Here is a 15,550-nt window from a genome sequence, read left to right as displayed (position 1 = left end):
GTTACTGTGCCCGGCCAAGAGCCATTATGAAAAAAAATATGGAGTTTCCTCAGAAAACTAAAAATAGACATGCAATACAGTAATCTCACTTCTGGGTATATATTCGAATAAACTGAAAAAGTATGTTGAAGAGATGTCTGCACTCCTATGTTCATGGCAGCCTTATTCACAATAGCGAAGATATGGAAGCAATCTAGCGTCCATCATCAGATTAATGGATAAAGAAAATGTGTATATATACACAGTGGAATACCATTTTGCCTAAAAAAAGAAAAGAATTATGTCATAAAGTTGAATTCATAGTAGAGAGTAGAATGATGGTTACCAGAGACTGGTGGAAGGGCATAAGGGGATGTGGATCAAAAGAGTGCAATGTTTCAGTTAAGAGGAAAAAGCTTAGTGATCTATTGCAAAAAAAAAAAAAAAAAAAGCTAACTTCAATAAATAATAATGTATTGTATATTTCAAAATTGCTTAAAGAGTTGATTTTAAATCTTTTCACTACAAAAGTAGTAAGTATGTGAGGTCCTGGATTTGTTAATTAGTTTAATCTAATCATACCTTGTTGTAAATATATACATATGTGTGTGTGTGTGTGTGTGTATGTATGTAGATATATAAATGTCACACTGTACTAATTATTTGTCAATTAAAAATAAAAATATAAAATAAAAGAATAAAACATTGGTACTTTTTAAAATGATAATTTGGAGAAGTTAAAACCAGTGTTCTTTCTTGTGCTTTTATAAACTATAAAATAAGCTATATGTACCTATAATACTTAAAAACACAAATAAAGGTAAGTTCTGTATGATTTATTGTTGTTCAAAAATTGTAACTCTTAAGATACAACTATAAATCTAAAAATAACAAAAACAGGGAAAGTCAACAGTAATATTCACGATAAGGGAAAATCTGAAAACCAAAAACAAAAAAAAAATTGTTAAATGCAAGGAAAGAGATGGAGAATTTGAACCACTCAAAATGTCTACAGAAACATTTGGCAATCCCCATTGGGTAAAATTTTGGAACAGAAAAGGTTAGAAAATAGTCTTCATATAAGAATTAAGCAGGATATTCCACTCCTTTTAGCTACAGCATAAGTGCAAAAGCTACGTTTTGAGTAAGGCAAAAACATTTAAAAAGAATATTTTTATTGAGCATCAAAACCATCATTCAAGAGATGAGCGTTAAGTTAGGAAGTCTTTTTTTGAACATAAAAATCATAATTCAAGAGATCAGTTTTAAGTTAGGGAGGCTGTAAATTTAAAGATAATATTTAAATATCTGAGTCCTTAGAAAATAAACAAAGGATGCATACATCTTTTGTGTAAGTTTTATGACATGGAGGGCTGTCAATGTAAATTATATCATGACTTTGAAAGATTAACAGGAGTGCATATGAATGACCCATTGCTGAGTCTAGACTATTTTGTTGGTTTGATATATCAAAACTGTTCCATATGTTACACTTCTAAAATATTGCTTAAATCAGTTATAATCACCTGAGTACATGATGACTTGTTATAATCACAGGAGCACATGATGAATTGCATTCAGTAATGGGTCCCACAGATCAAAATCATTTTCAAACTAAAGAATGAAATTATATATAAATATACTATTATCTGTTTGATGTATTAAAGATAAACTTTCCTAAGTTTAACTTTATGATTTGAGGACAGTTTGAAGCCCCAAGAATTAAGTTTACAAATATTACATAAATAAATAAGAAAATATGATAGTTATAGAAGTTATAAAAAATGAAATAATAGTCAAAGATGCTAAGAACAAACTTTTTTCCAAAAAGAGTTAACAGTAATTTAAGTATGTCCCTATTCAATTAAACTGAGTTTGATTATGATAATGAATATATTACAAATATGAATAAGTATATGGAGACTATAATTTTAGATTCCTAATATATTACTGGAAGGAATTTGGAAGGACTTTAAATACAAATAATACAAATTCTACATCTTGTGGAGAAATTATTCACTGAAAATAGTAACGAATTATTTGAACATTTTCTGAGCCTGTATCCAATTAGTTCAAGCTAAATATAATGACAGCATTCAGCACAGAATCTCTCAAGTAATTCGTCTACAGGTTATAGCAACAAGAAAGATACTTAAAATAAACTCAAAATAAATGTTCATTTTCCCAGTATAATAAATCTGGTACTCTGTTGGTTTTAATGTTTTGAAATGTTCTTTTATTCAACTTGGGCTGTGAATCAAGGGTTCCTGCTGCAGTTCTCTGTACCTTCAAATGGAAGGCTGAATAAATGTACTGTACTCTCTTTGACTGTGAATTCAAAAATGAGTAGTGCCTTGCAGACTAGCAAAACAGAATCAAGTAGTGATGGACACACTTCTTAATGTAGAGGGAGAAGTAATAAGTAGGAAAATCGTTGGTTTAATGTCCTTATCTAATGTGATACTATTTTAACATCTCAAAAAGAAAGCACACCCAAAAGTAACCTTTGTCATCCTAGATGATACTTTCTTTTTTGTGATTTACAAGCATTTTTGTTTCTTTCATTTATCAAGAAGTTAAATAAATTCTGCAATCTCTCTCTCTCTCTTTCTATAGATATGTGTTTGTGTGTGTGTGTGTGTGTGTGTGTATAAGTTTATGAAAAGACAATTGTTGGACTTCCTAAGAATAATAAACAGTTAACTACTGTATTATAAGTTATTTATTTCATAAAATAATTAACTTTGTAAGATCTCCACATTCAAACAATTTAATTAACTTAGCTACATAAATTCATTATTTTTCTGCATTTACTATTTTGATTTTAATAGTTTTAACAATTCGTTGTACATTTTCCTCTTCACAATAGACACATATACAGAAGTTGTGTTGCATTCTTCCATTGGGAGCTAATTTCATTGAATTTGAAGTGAATGTCCTCCCTGGCTATGCACTGCACTGTCTTCGTGGTATAATGTGAAGACTTTAGGCTTATTACGTAAAATCACAATCCTATAAATATTATTAATAGACACGTTTGTACATTAAAATTGTTATCCATATAAATTGTACTTATAACTTTTCTAGAATAGGTAGGGCAATGTTTTTCCTCATTTAAAGAAACAGAGATTGATTAGTATTCTTTTCAAATTCTTTTTGGATGAATATAGAGACAAGGTAAATATTTTCTTAAAAACAGGATAAGAATCTTTCTTAATGAATCAAACTCAGTGTTGGCAGGTAGCACCAAACTCCCACTCAGCTGTTCCAGAACCTAGATTATGAATAAAATGTAGCTTAAGTTGTCTGGACAGAACAAATTAGTAAGACGATGTGCTTTTGTTTGTTTTCATATATCTGTGTCACCCATCATATTATAAATTCTATGTGGTTTCTTCAATGTTGCAACGCCTAGCATTCAGCAAGGCATTTGGCTCATAGTATGTGCTCAGTAAATATTTATTCACTTGAGTTTAAATTGAGAATGTGTAAATTTTGCCTTCTTGCTATTCTATAGTAAAAATATATCGGAAAAAAATGACATTTTTATTGTATTTCTCCCAGAAGGTATCTCCAATCACTGGTAGAAATTCTTATCTTTTGTTCTACCACTGACTACAAAAGTAATATATAACTTACAGACATGACTGCATTCTGACACCAATTCTCTGGTATCAAGTGTGCATCCTACAATTGAGTTCAATTGTGACACTAACTACCCGGAGTTGGCAAAGACTCCACAAGTTAAGGCGCTCAGTCCCAGAAGACTGTGCCCAATTTAAACACCAACCATAAGGCCTAGGTGCCCTCAAGCCAACTGTATTCCTACCCAGCCAGCTACATATATAGGGCTTCCCAAAAACCCTCAGATTCAATAATTAGCTGAAATAAATCACAGAACAACAAAAGCACTATACATATGATTTGAAGAATACAAATGAACAGTAGATGAAAAAGTATGTGGGGGAAAGTCTTAAAGGGTCTCCCAAACACACGAACTTCCATGACTGTGATGTTGGGGTGCCCCATTGTCTCAGGATGTCAACATGTTCACCAACCAGGAAGCAATCCAAGCCTCATTTTTCAGAGTTTTTATTCAGGCTTCATTATGCAGGGAAGATTAACTAAATCATTAGTCATGTGCTGAAACTCAGCCCCTAGCCCTTCTCCCCTCCCTGGAGTTGAGGGTAAAGGCTAAAAGTTTCAACCTTTTAATCAGAGCTTCCTTTTTCTGGTGCCCACCCCAGCCTATAGAGGTGCCCCTCCATAAGTCCCTTTGTTGCCATAGCATCTAGTATGGTTGAAAAGTATGAATGACAAAAAACACTCCTATCACACAGGAAATTACAAGGAGTTTTGAAGGTCTGAGTCAGAAACCAGGGACAAAGACCAAGTATTTATTTTTATTGTACCACCTAGTCATCTCAGATTTTCATTATTTTGCTTCTTACATGGGGTGTAATTATCATATGATTGTATATTGTGATTACGATCATCATTTGGGAATGGTGATCACTCAAAAGCAAATTTAAAGAAAGCAGTCTTGAAGCAAATTGTGCACAGATACACACATTAATAAAAGGTTTTGTGAAATACATCAAAGCAAGAGAAAAGAAATAAGCCTTTGGAAGAAAATGAGACAAACATTTCCCTTTTATTCTATTGCTGTTTTCTTCTTTTCCATTTCTTTTTCTCCTTGCCTTCTCCATCTCTATGTAGCTCTTCTACTGTTGCCTGTTACACTTGTTACACCTACTTTGTTGGGAGAAGTGTCAATGACATTCAAACACAAAAAGCATCACTGAGAAAATTGTAATGGTGATGTGAATATCCAAGACAAGGATAACATAAAAAAAATCAGCAAAAAAGTGGACAAAACATAAACGAAAGGTCAGATGAAAAAGAAAATGGGCACAAATACTGTTACCAAGATGGCAGAATAGAAGGTAACCTGCTCATTTCTCCCCAAAACAACAAAATGTTCAACATTACTAATCATGAGGGAAATGTAAATCAAGGCCACAATGAGACATCATCTCACCCCAGTTAGAATGCCTATTATCAAAATATCAAAAAGACAAAACATAACAAATGCTGGCAAGGATGCAGAGAAATGGGAACGCTTATGACTGTATAAGAATGCAGAGTGGTACAGCAATTATGGACAGCAATATGAAGATTTTTTCGAAAAACTAATAGAACTGCCACATGATCCAGCAATCCCACTGCTGGGTATACATCCAAAAGAAAGAAAAGTAGTATTTCAGAGAGGTATCTACAATTCCAGTTTATAACAGCATCATTTAGAACAGCCAAGATATGGAATTCACCTAAGTGTTTATCAACAGATGACTGGCTAAAGAAAATGTGATATGTATACACAACAGAATATTATGGATCTGCAAAAATAATGATATAGTGTTATTTGCAGCAACATGTATCATTTCTCTTAACATAATAGTCATTATGTTAAGAAAAATAAGTCAGGCACAGAAAGACAAATATATTCTGAAAAACCTTTAGTCTTTGTAAGTTTTCATAAGCATGAAAATCTTCAAACTTTCTCAAACCTGCGTAAGCAAGTAGTAGACTACAAAAATTACACAGGCTGCAAGGAGGGTATGTTTCTGAAGTCACATAGGTAATGATGGCTTGAGAAGAAGCTTGAGTGGAAAGACAGGGACGACAGAAGACAGTGGAAAAGGGAGTTCCTCAAGATAGCAAGGAATAATCAATGAATTTCACAATATTTTTTCATGTTGTTGTTATGAACTAGTTATCCTTCCACGTTTTTAGCTCTTTCCATTTCTCATTGAAAGACAGTGTTGTGGTGATGGGATTCAGGATATGCTACTCCAAAATATGTCAGCTTGACATGTGAGAAAATAGCAGCAGCAGGATGGATTCTCTAACCTTCTCTCACCCCTCCTTCCCTGAAGCAGGCCATAAAACTTAGCTGACCTTCCACTGAAAGTAGGTCATCAGATCCTCATTCCAGAGGGTTCCCCCTGTACTCAGAGGAGGGCAATGTCCTCATATCTGAAGACAAAGAGACGCCAAGAAGATCTGAAAAATAGGCCTTGCTAAGTCACCTCCCTAATTTATTATCATGATACCCACTTTGTCCAATCATAATGCTGGACAGTCATAATGCTGTACAGCTGTCCATGCTTAGATATATAAATACACAGATTTCCCTGTTTCTTTGAGTCTTTGTTTCTGAAGACATCTGTCACATATTATTTATGTTCAATAAATGTGTTATATTTCTCTCTTGTTAATCTGTTTTTTGTTATAGGGGCCTCTGCCCCTATAATAATGGGTGAGAATTTTTTTCTCCCTATTGGAGCTCAGAAACTAATACCCCAAAATATAGTGCCTTGACATGCTGAACAGAATAAGAAGCCTCTCAAGATCTCTCTGACTCCCCACCGCCCTACAACCTCCTCTCAATCCTTTCTCTCCCAAAGCACAGGATGAAGTTGTTCTCTGCAGTTCCCTTATTGGCCTAAAGTCTGGACCTGCCAAAGAAGAAAACAATTACTCTGGTCTCTTCCTTGAGTTTTAATTAACTGAACTCACATCACAGGAAGCAAGATTGAAGTCTGTCAACACATCTGAACAGACTTTTGTCACAAACCATTGTCTGCTCTGTGGGCCCAACAGATTTTGTCCCAGGCCATATTATATGTTCCTCAAGTCTACTGAATTTTCCTGAAGATCATTTACTATGTGTCCCCACCAAATCATTCATACCTCTCATCTCCCTTTCTTCTAGGAAAAAAGTATATAACCATGTGCACCCCATTGCATGGTGGGGCAATTACTTGGTGATTCTCCCGCATGGGTGCTAATAAATTTGCATGCCACTTCTGCTATTCATCTGCCTTTTGTGAGTTTCAGTAAACCTTTGGAGGGCAAAGGGATAATTTTATCTTCACCCCTATATCCCCTTACAGTAGATATTCTTCACTACATAGCTACTTTCAGTAAATCTTTACAGAATATTATTTCTGATACCAATAGAAACCATATATTAATATTTATTAGAATGCAAGATCTATAAGGAAAACATCAAAGCTTAATCATCACAAAAGTAAAGTAATTGGGAATAATACAGTTTAACATTCCACACCTATCCCTATAAATCCTGCCACTTCTAAAACATGAATGAAGACCACTTAGTAGCAAAAAAACTGTGTCAGCAGCCAAGTTGTTGTTTATTTCTGATTTATTTATTTATTTATTTATTTATTCAGAGACAGAGTCTCTCTCTGTCACCCAGGCTGGAGTGCAATAGCTCAATCTTGGCTCACTACAACTTCTGCCTCCTGGGTTCAAGCGATTCTCATGCCTCAGCCTCCTGAGTAGCTGGGACTACAGGTGCACACAACCACGCCTGGCTAATTTTTCTATTATTCGTGGAGGCGGGATTTCACCATGTTGGCGACACTGGTCTCGAACTCCTGACCTCAAGTCATCCACCTGCCTTGACCTCCCAAAGTGCTGGGATTACAGGTGTGATTCACCATACCCAGCCAGGATATAAAATCTTAATTGTGTTTCTAAAGGTGAAGGTCTCACCTGTGAAGGTGCAAGGGCATCTACTTATAGATAGATGGAAACAATATTCATAATTGTTTGGAAGAATAAAAATCCATGTATCCCTCAGCCAACAATAACCATAGAAAAAGCTACTGATTATTTAAATATTGGAAATAGAGATCAGTTTTCTAATCCTAAAAATCTTCTTGCACCCAGAATACAAATACGGAGAGATAATTAAATACTGTGTTAGCTGTCATACCAGTAAATAGTCATGATTTAAAAAAAAAAAAAAACTTGATTGGAAGATTTATCATATCATTCATGGAACATTGTTTGATAGCGCTACCATAATAAAGTAATATTGCCTGGGCTTTTTGAACAGTATAAATGTATTGTCTTACAGTCGTGGAGGCAAGAAATCTGAAATAAAGATATTGTCAAGATTGGTTCCTTCTGAGGACTGTAAATGAAAGATCTCTTCCAGGCCTTTCTCCTTGGCTTATGGAGGACTGTCTTCTGATTCCCTTCACATTGCCTTCCTTTAATGTGTGTCTGTCTCTGTATCTAAATTCGTCCTTTTAATAAAACTGTCAGTGAGCTACAAATTAGAAACCACCCTATGGTTTCCTTTGAAGTTGACTGCCTTTCTCTAAAGACCACATCTGTAAGAGTTAGGACCCCAGGACAGCATTTTTTTTTTTTTTTTTTTTTTTTTGGATGGGCATGAGATTCAACCCACGAGAATATAAAAGACTAAAAAGTTTCTACATTTTTAAATTTTTAAGTTTCTAAAATCCTAACTTTAACATAATGTGGTAACAAGTGGATCAAATAATTTTCCACGGCTTTATAACATTCAAACTACTGATTTCAATCCCACTTCCTCTAATCTTTCTATCCTTGAATACTTTGGAAATATGTTGATGTATTGAGTTTCTTTTTTCTTCGTGGGAAAAATCTAAAAGGTATGAGAGCAAATACAAATCTCAAAAAAAATAAAAAATAAAAAAAAATTACCCTGATGACCAAAGTTCCTTCCCCTTTCCTTGGAGCATTTTCTTTAGAAAACTTGTAATTGTAAATTCTTTCCCTGTCAAAAACTTGTAACTGGAAATCCTTTCTCTGTCAGTGAGATAGATGCAAATCTCTGGAAAGTTAAATAAACCTGTAGTCAGTTTTGCATTCCAGGAATGTTTTTCTTGTGGGCCTTGGGGGTATCTTTTTGAAATGTGAACATCAAGGAGGAAGGCAACTTGTGTCTCTCTCTTTGGGAGTTTAGCCTAGGTACCTGGGTCTTAATTGTACTTTCTTGTTTGCTGCGAAGATATTAAGTTTTATTTTTCCTTTGGATAAGGAGATGTATGTAACTGACTGGCATATATATCTCATAGTTTTCTTCTTTTCCTCTAATGCAATAAGCACACAACCATGTCAACACAAATGCTAACAAATACTGAAAATATCTTCCACAATTATGACCTTGCTACATCAACTGACTCGTCAACAATCTGAATACACAGAATAAAATTCTTATTGGTGACAATATCAACAAATATAAAATCTATCATTAAGATTTTAGTACCATTTATTTGAGTACTAATTATATATCAAATGCAGGGCGAAGTGTTTTGCATAGATTACGTGCTGTAATCTCTAAAATGACCCTACTATTTAAAATAGTTCCTACCACTATTTTCCATATAAGAATCCCAAGGCTATGAAATAATTTATCCAGTTTCCATTCCTCAAAAGTAGTGGCGAGTTGGACCAATCTGACTCCAGAGCCCGGCTTCTTTAGCACGAGGTGATTCTACCTCATTTACCATGAGGGAGGCTGTACTCCATCATGCCAGCACGGATTCCTGCTGGATTTCTGATTATTTAGTTTGCTTTTGAATCGGAGTCAATTTAGCCCAGCTTGCCATCTTTTTTTATGTTGCTAAAGTGATGTGGCATAGTGGAAATTCTCTGTCCTGAATATTAATAGCCTTACATTTCCCTTACTGAATTGGACTGGTAGCTGTATAATCTTGGGAGAGGTATCTATCTAGCCTCAAACTGAGTTCCACATCTGGAAGCAGGGCACAACAATTTCCCTATGGCCATGAAAAAGCAGGGTAAGGCTCTATAAACATTACGTGTATGACTAGTTTTGGAGAAATCAGTAGATAAGGGTACAGACACCACCTTACTCAACAATATGTTTCCCAGGAATTAGGACAGCGTCTGGTCTGTCATAACAGAAATAACTAACCAAAAAAATATAAGGCATCATTTTCTCTACCTCTTATATTGTTATAAGAAATGAAAACAGCCTAGATTTAACTATTTATTTATTTTTAGAAACAGGATCTCACTCTGCCACCCAGGCTGGCATGCACTGCCATGATCGTAGCTCACTGCAGCGTTGAACTTTTGGGCTCAAGGGATCCTCCTGTCTCAGCTTCCCAAATCACTCTGATTATAGGCACAAGCCACTACACCCAGGTTAACACATTTTACGTGTGTAAGACTGGATCTTTTTTTTTTTTTTTTTTCCTTTCACATCTAGTTCTCTCAGTACACTACAATTTGGTAGTAAGTAAAAATTGAGTGCAAAAACCATCTACACCCACACTCAGCCTGTATACTGAAAATGGAAACCAAATCTTTCTGACTATATAACATTACTTTGCAATTCCATTGTCTCTATTAGCATTATCCGGATCTCTTCCCAGTCCCGATCAAGTCTCTGTTTTGAAATATCATCATTAAATTAAATTCCAGTTCTCACTAAATTTTGACCTTGTTTTCCTCCCTCTGAGACCTCGCCAAACTTCTGTTGGGGAGGCAGTCTCCCCTACCTAGGTAAGCAATAAACTTAGCTTTACGTCAGGTTGTGTTGGTGACATCTGGGAAGCCAGTTTTCAACAAAGCCTATAGTTTTTTAAGACCTTAAGGATTTTTTGGAAACTGAAAAGCCCTGTGTAAAGATAGATTTCATGACATAGCAAATAAGTGAGTATACACATTTCTGTTGCATTCTTTCACAAATCATGTGTTTAATACTTAATAATAATAGAACAAAATATCTCCATCATATTTACCTGTGATATAAATTGTTCAAATCTGTCAATTCACATTTTTTAAAAAATTGTAAACTAGAATTTCATCTCCCAAACAGAAATTCAAAACAGCATTTTATTTTTACTATCTCATGGCATTTTTATTTATATATTTACAGAGTTAATTTTTGAATAAAGATAGTTACATCTAATTTACTTGATAATGTGGGGTCTTACCTTTTCCAGTTTTGAAAGAGCAAGAGAATAACAGTCTTTGGCTCTGAATTGCATGAATCTCATGTTGGCTGGGTGAGTTAGCTCTGTGATAATACTGAGACTGGAAAACAACCTACATTTCAAAAGAACATTTGCATTACACTAACAATCCAATATGGTATTTTTTATAACAACATATTTATGAGTGAGTGATTCCTAGCCTTAAGCATAAAACTATATCCAATTACAACAGCAGGCAGTGCCACATAAAATCTTCTGTACAATGCAGGAAAAATGAAACAATATTTCCCAAAGAATATTTTAACAGACATTTTAGCACAATAAGAAAAATAAAGTAATTTGGCTTTTATTAGACATTTTCTCTTTACAATTATGGAACAGCATAGAAGAGAAACTCATAAAGGTGATTTAAGAAGTTACAAGGTTACTTTGCGATGGCATTGAAACAGAAATTTGTAAAGATAAATAAGCTGATGGGCAAAAATTTCACATAATGAGCTTCTCATCTATTATGTGAGCTCTTTCATGTCCTATGGCCCCTTATTCTCATAGTGTGCAGTTTTTATATGTCAAATCTTGCTATAACAAACTTCTGAGACGAGGAAATCATTTATATAAAATTTCATTGTAATGAATCGGGGCCAAAGCTAAAGCACTGATAGTGTTCCCCAAAAGTCTCCTGAGAATTTTTTTCACAGGTCCCATGGCTTCACATTAGCTTTCTTCCCATTTGACACTCTCAAATATACACCAAAACGAGCACACATACATATACGCTCACACAAGATTGACTCCCCCCAGAGAAAAGAGGCAGGATGATACCACAATAAATGCTTTTTATTTTTGCTGTTGTTCATGATCTGATCCTTACCTGATATCTATGCATCCCTGGTAGCTTTCCTTGTTTAAATATTTTGATATTCTCTGTGGCAGCCACTTCTGTGATAATCAGCTTTGTTTTCCATATGATATGTCTTTAAACCAAGTTATGACCACTGACAATTCCCATCACTAGGCTGAACCATCCCTTGAACTCAGGGACTAGAACTGACTGCAGATATGCAGAATATAAACCGCCTGTTTGTGTGGCTCAGGAACAAACAACTCCTGCTGCTCTCATTTTATGAATGTATGCTCATTCAGTCATGAGGGTGCTATTACTTCCGTGTGCCTGAGTGCTTGATGTGGTACATCCTTCTTTTCAGATGGGAGCCCTGTCCCTGAACCCCAGTGTTACAGATGAGTTTTTACCTTTCCTCAGGTCTAACTCCGGCAGGTTGATGGATGATTTGCTAGGACTGCTCCCTCCTGCTGGGGAGAGTGGGCCCACCCTACTGCTCTGCAGCCAGCAAGGCCTTTCTCAGCCTTCAGACCAGGCTTCTCTGATTACCTGCCTCTCAGGCGTGTTTCCACTGGGCTTTAGTCACCATTCTAGTTAAGACACTAACTCATCCTTACGAAGAGTTTTTTTGTTTTTTTCCTCAGAGTTATCTGCGAAACTTAACACGCCCTCTTGGCCGTGAGCCCAAATGGACTAACATTGGGTCTTACACAATCAAGGCCTTTGAGAGCTAGGATATCTTTGGGTATTTTGTGAAATCTTTTAATAAAAGGAAGAAATATAGCCAGTAATATATGGCTTAATCTTCATTTTGATAATAAATAGTATTGTAGTTCTTGATTTAGGTAAATTGTAATAATCGTTATTAAAATAATATCAGCAAAACAATAACCAGGATATAATTTCTTTTGCTGACTTCTAATGTTAAAAATACAGTAATTTTATTTGTGCAACTGATACCTTTTTCAATAGTTCTGTGACCTTAAATTCATTACAGAAACTCTAAATATCAGATTCTGCAAAGAAAGGATGTAGCAAAGCATGAAGCTAGTGGCTATATACGAAAGGTACTGTTTCCTAGTTAGAATGGTTATTACTATTTTCTTAGGTTTTTTTATTTTTCTCATGTTGTTATTTCTGCCTGAAATGCCATTTCTTTTCTGTTTCCTTTTCTCCTGAATCTCTATACTACAAAATCACAACCAATATTTAAAGTGGCTCTCAAATCCATTCAAGATGAAACTTAAACAATTTTTAAAGTCAGAATCATCCCCTCCACTTCGGCTCCCCAGTGTTTGATTTATTGATTAAACTACCTGTTGGCCTCTCAAGCTTCCTGGTTGGTTTTATTCATGCCTTAGTTATCTTAATAAATTGTCACACCAAGAAAGCAAGGTTTCCCTCTCAGTGCCTATGACCTTATATTCCTTTAATTAACAAATCTTTGTGAAAGTAAACAATTTCTCAATTCATGTTTGTGCATTTGAGATGAAATCTTGATGAACAGGGCACGAAATTTAATTAGATGAGCTTACGGAGAAACACTATAGTATCCATATTTCACAGGACTTTCTTTCAGCAGCTCTATTCTCACTCAAAAGTCATCCATGATGGTACATTCAATAAATAAAAGTTATTTTCTCAAAAACTCGTTAAAAATTAGAAAAGTGGCCTGATGGAAAAAAATGTCTGTTGACTTTTGGCTGGCAAACTCCATCTGGTAGGCCTGGGAAATGCCACCAACTGCCAAATTTCATACCATCTGGGAGTTTAAAAGTATTTATTTAAGAAATATTTTAAAATAACAATGTCACTAAAGATATTCACCATATATGGTTGTCACAGACAAAATTCAATCATCTGGGGAAACAGAAACTAAAATGAAAAATAGGACAAAAATGAATCAATGAACACAAAGCCCTATGGACTCATGCAGATAATAGATCCCACATTCATGTACTAAACTTTAAAAAGAAAAATTAATGGATCTAAGGTTCTCCTCTTTGTCTTTTCCTTTTTTTTTTTTCTCTCCGATGGGTAACATATGTCCATAGAACAATAACTATAAAGTACTACTCTAAGAGTTGTCCATGTGTTAACTCATGTAATCTTCACATCAGGTAGGAACCCTCGTGTGTTTCTATCTGTATCCTCTCTTTCCCTAGGAAGAGCTGAGGGTGTGTGTCTCAACCCTGACTCTATCTTTTCAGTGTCTTTAGATGTGTGCTGGTCTGTGCCAAGCTGTGAGGAGAGATAAGCCCTATAGGACAAGTCTTGTGGTTGTCCAGTATGGCTCCTGACCAAGGTTCTCAAGGGTGGATTTTAAAAGCCCACTTTTGCCTACACCAAAGTCACATCCTCTTGCCTAATATTTTTAACTCTATCTGCCTGACTTCTTTGGATCTCAATAGTTTTCAATTTGTGTTAGAAATCGAGAGGGTCACGTTACCTCTTCAAACTGCAAAAAGTACTCTATGATTTACCTCCAATTATTAGTTTATAGGTGAGGAAACTGAGGCCCAAAGAGACAAAATAGTATGTTCAAGGTAACATTCTAGTAGGTGGCAGGGCCTGGGTCACACCACAGCATTAGGTGCTGAAGCTTCCACTCACCATTATAATAAAGAGGAAGATAGAGCAGTGTAAGGAAACACAGATGATCCAAACAAAATAAATTATTAACAATATCTAGCAATAGATTCATGTTTCATATATTAAAAATCAACTCTTTAAAAAAATAACATTTTATAGTTTCATTTAGCCTTAATGAATAATTATCAACTTTTTACTATCAGAAAGTTCTGATCTCCAGTAGATAGATAAATACATAAAGTAAGATTCCTGACTTTAAACACTATAATATAATAGATGAAACAATATTTTTTTTTTTTATTTTTATTTTTTTTTTTTTTGAGACGGAGTCTCGCTCTGTCGCCCAGGCTGGAATGCAGTGGCCGGATCTCAGCTCACTGCAAGCTCCGCCTCCCGGGTTTACGCCATTCTCCTGCCTCAGCCTCCCGAGTAGCTGGGACTACAGGCGCCGGCCACCGCGCCCGGCTAGTTTTTTGTATTTTTTTAGTAGAGACGGGGTTTCACCGCGTTAGCCAGGATGGTCTCGATCTCCTGACCTCGTGATCCGCCCGTCTCGGCCAAATTCACAAATTATAAGGATATATGTATTTTTTCTAGGGGTGATAAATTGTGGCTGACTCAACACTCCTAGATTAAGTAGCATTAAGACACTAGTGAATGAATAAATTATGAAGAACATTTAGAACAGTGTTGAGATATCAGGCTAGAGATAGAATTTATGAGGAAAATGTAGTTACAAACTAATGAAAATCGAGTTTAACTTTTGAAACATTTTTATTTCCCTTAAATAATATGTATTTTATCTTTGATATAAATCAGTATTTTCACTTTGAATCAAGTTGTGGTTACCTGGATTCTTTTGTTTATTATCCTTTTATGACACATCCTATCAAATAGAAATATACACATATATGTAGCTAGAAATATTTAGGGTCTTAATAAGAGTGAGTGAAAATACGATTGATTGACCCAGTCATTGTATTTGAGTGACTTCTGGAGTTGAAATTAAACAGGACAACATAATTTACTTGATGTGGCTCCCATTTCTGTTCTACATAAATGAACCTGTAACATTTATGTTATTTTGGACTGAGAAACTGAAAGTATTAGCTAAGCCTGCCACCTAGTGAAAAATCTAGAACTAATACTTATATAATGAAACAGTATGTTAACGCCCTTTATATCCATAGACTATTACTTGTATTCAGTTATAATATTTTATATTTACAAATTTGGTTGTCTAATAGATTTATTTAGGCTCCTTTGAAACACTAATAACGTAAACCTATTTCCGTGTCTTAATATGAGC

At 35.0% G+C, this 15,550-nt stretch overlaps 1 protein-coding gene across 5 annotated transcripts in view; it reads right to left on the bottom strand.

Moving 5' to 3' along the window:
• Positions 1-15,550, bottom strand: part of KCNT2 (potassium sodium-activated channel subfamily T member 2) — a 411,763-nt gene that overhangs the window by 94,062 nt on the left and 302,151 nt on the right. For all 5 annotated transcript variants that reach the window (XM_009191034.4, XM_009191039.4, XM_009191043.4 and 2 more), the window contains one exon: positions 10,809-10,920. In XM_009191034.4, the coding sequence (XP_009189298.2) occupies positions 10,809-10,920 (112 nt within the window). The remainder of the gene's footprint in view (positions 1-10,808; positions 10,921-15,550) is intronic.

This window comes from Papio anubis, chromosome 1 (assembly GCF_008728515.1).
Source record: "Papio anubis isolate 15944 chromosome 1, Panubis1.0, whole genome shotgun sequence".
NCBI classification, from domain to species: domain Eukaryota; kingdom Metazoa; phylum Chordata; class Mammalia; order Primates; family Cercopithecidae; genus Papio; species Papio anubis.
The sequence above is the reverse complement of the archived record's forward strand: the minus strand, read 5'-3'. Positions and strand labels throughout refer to the sequence as shown.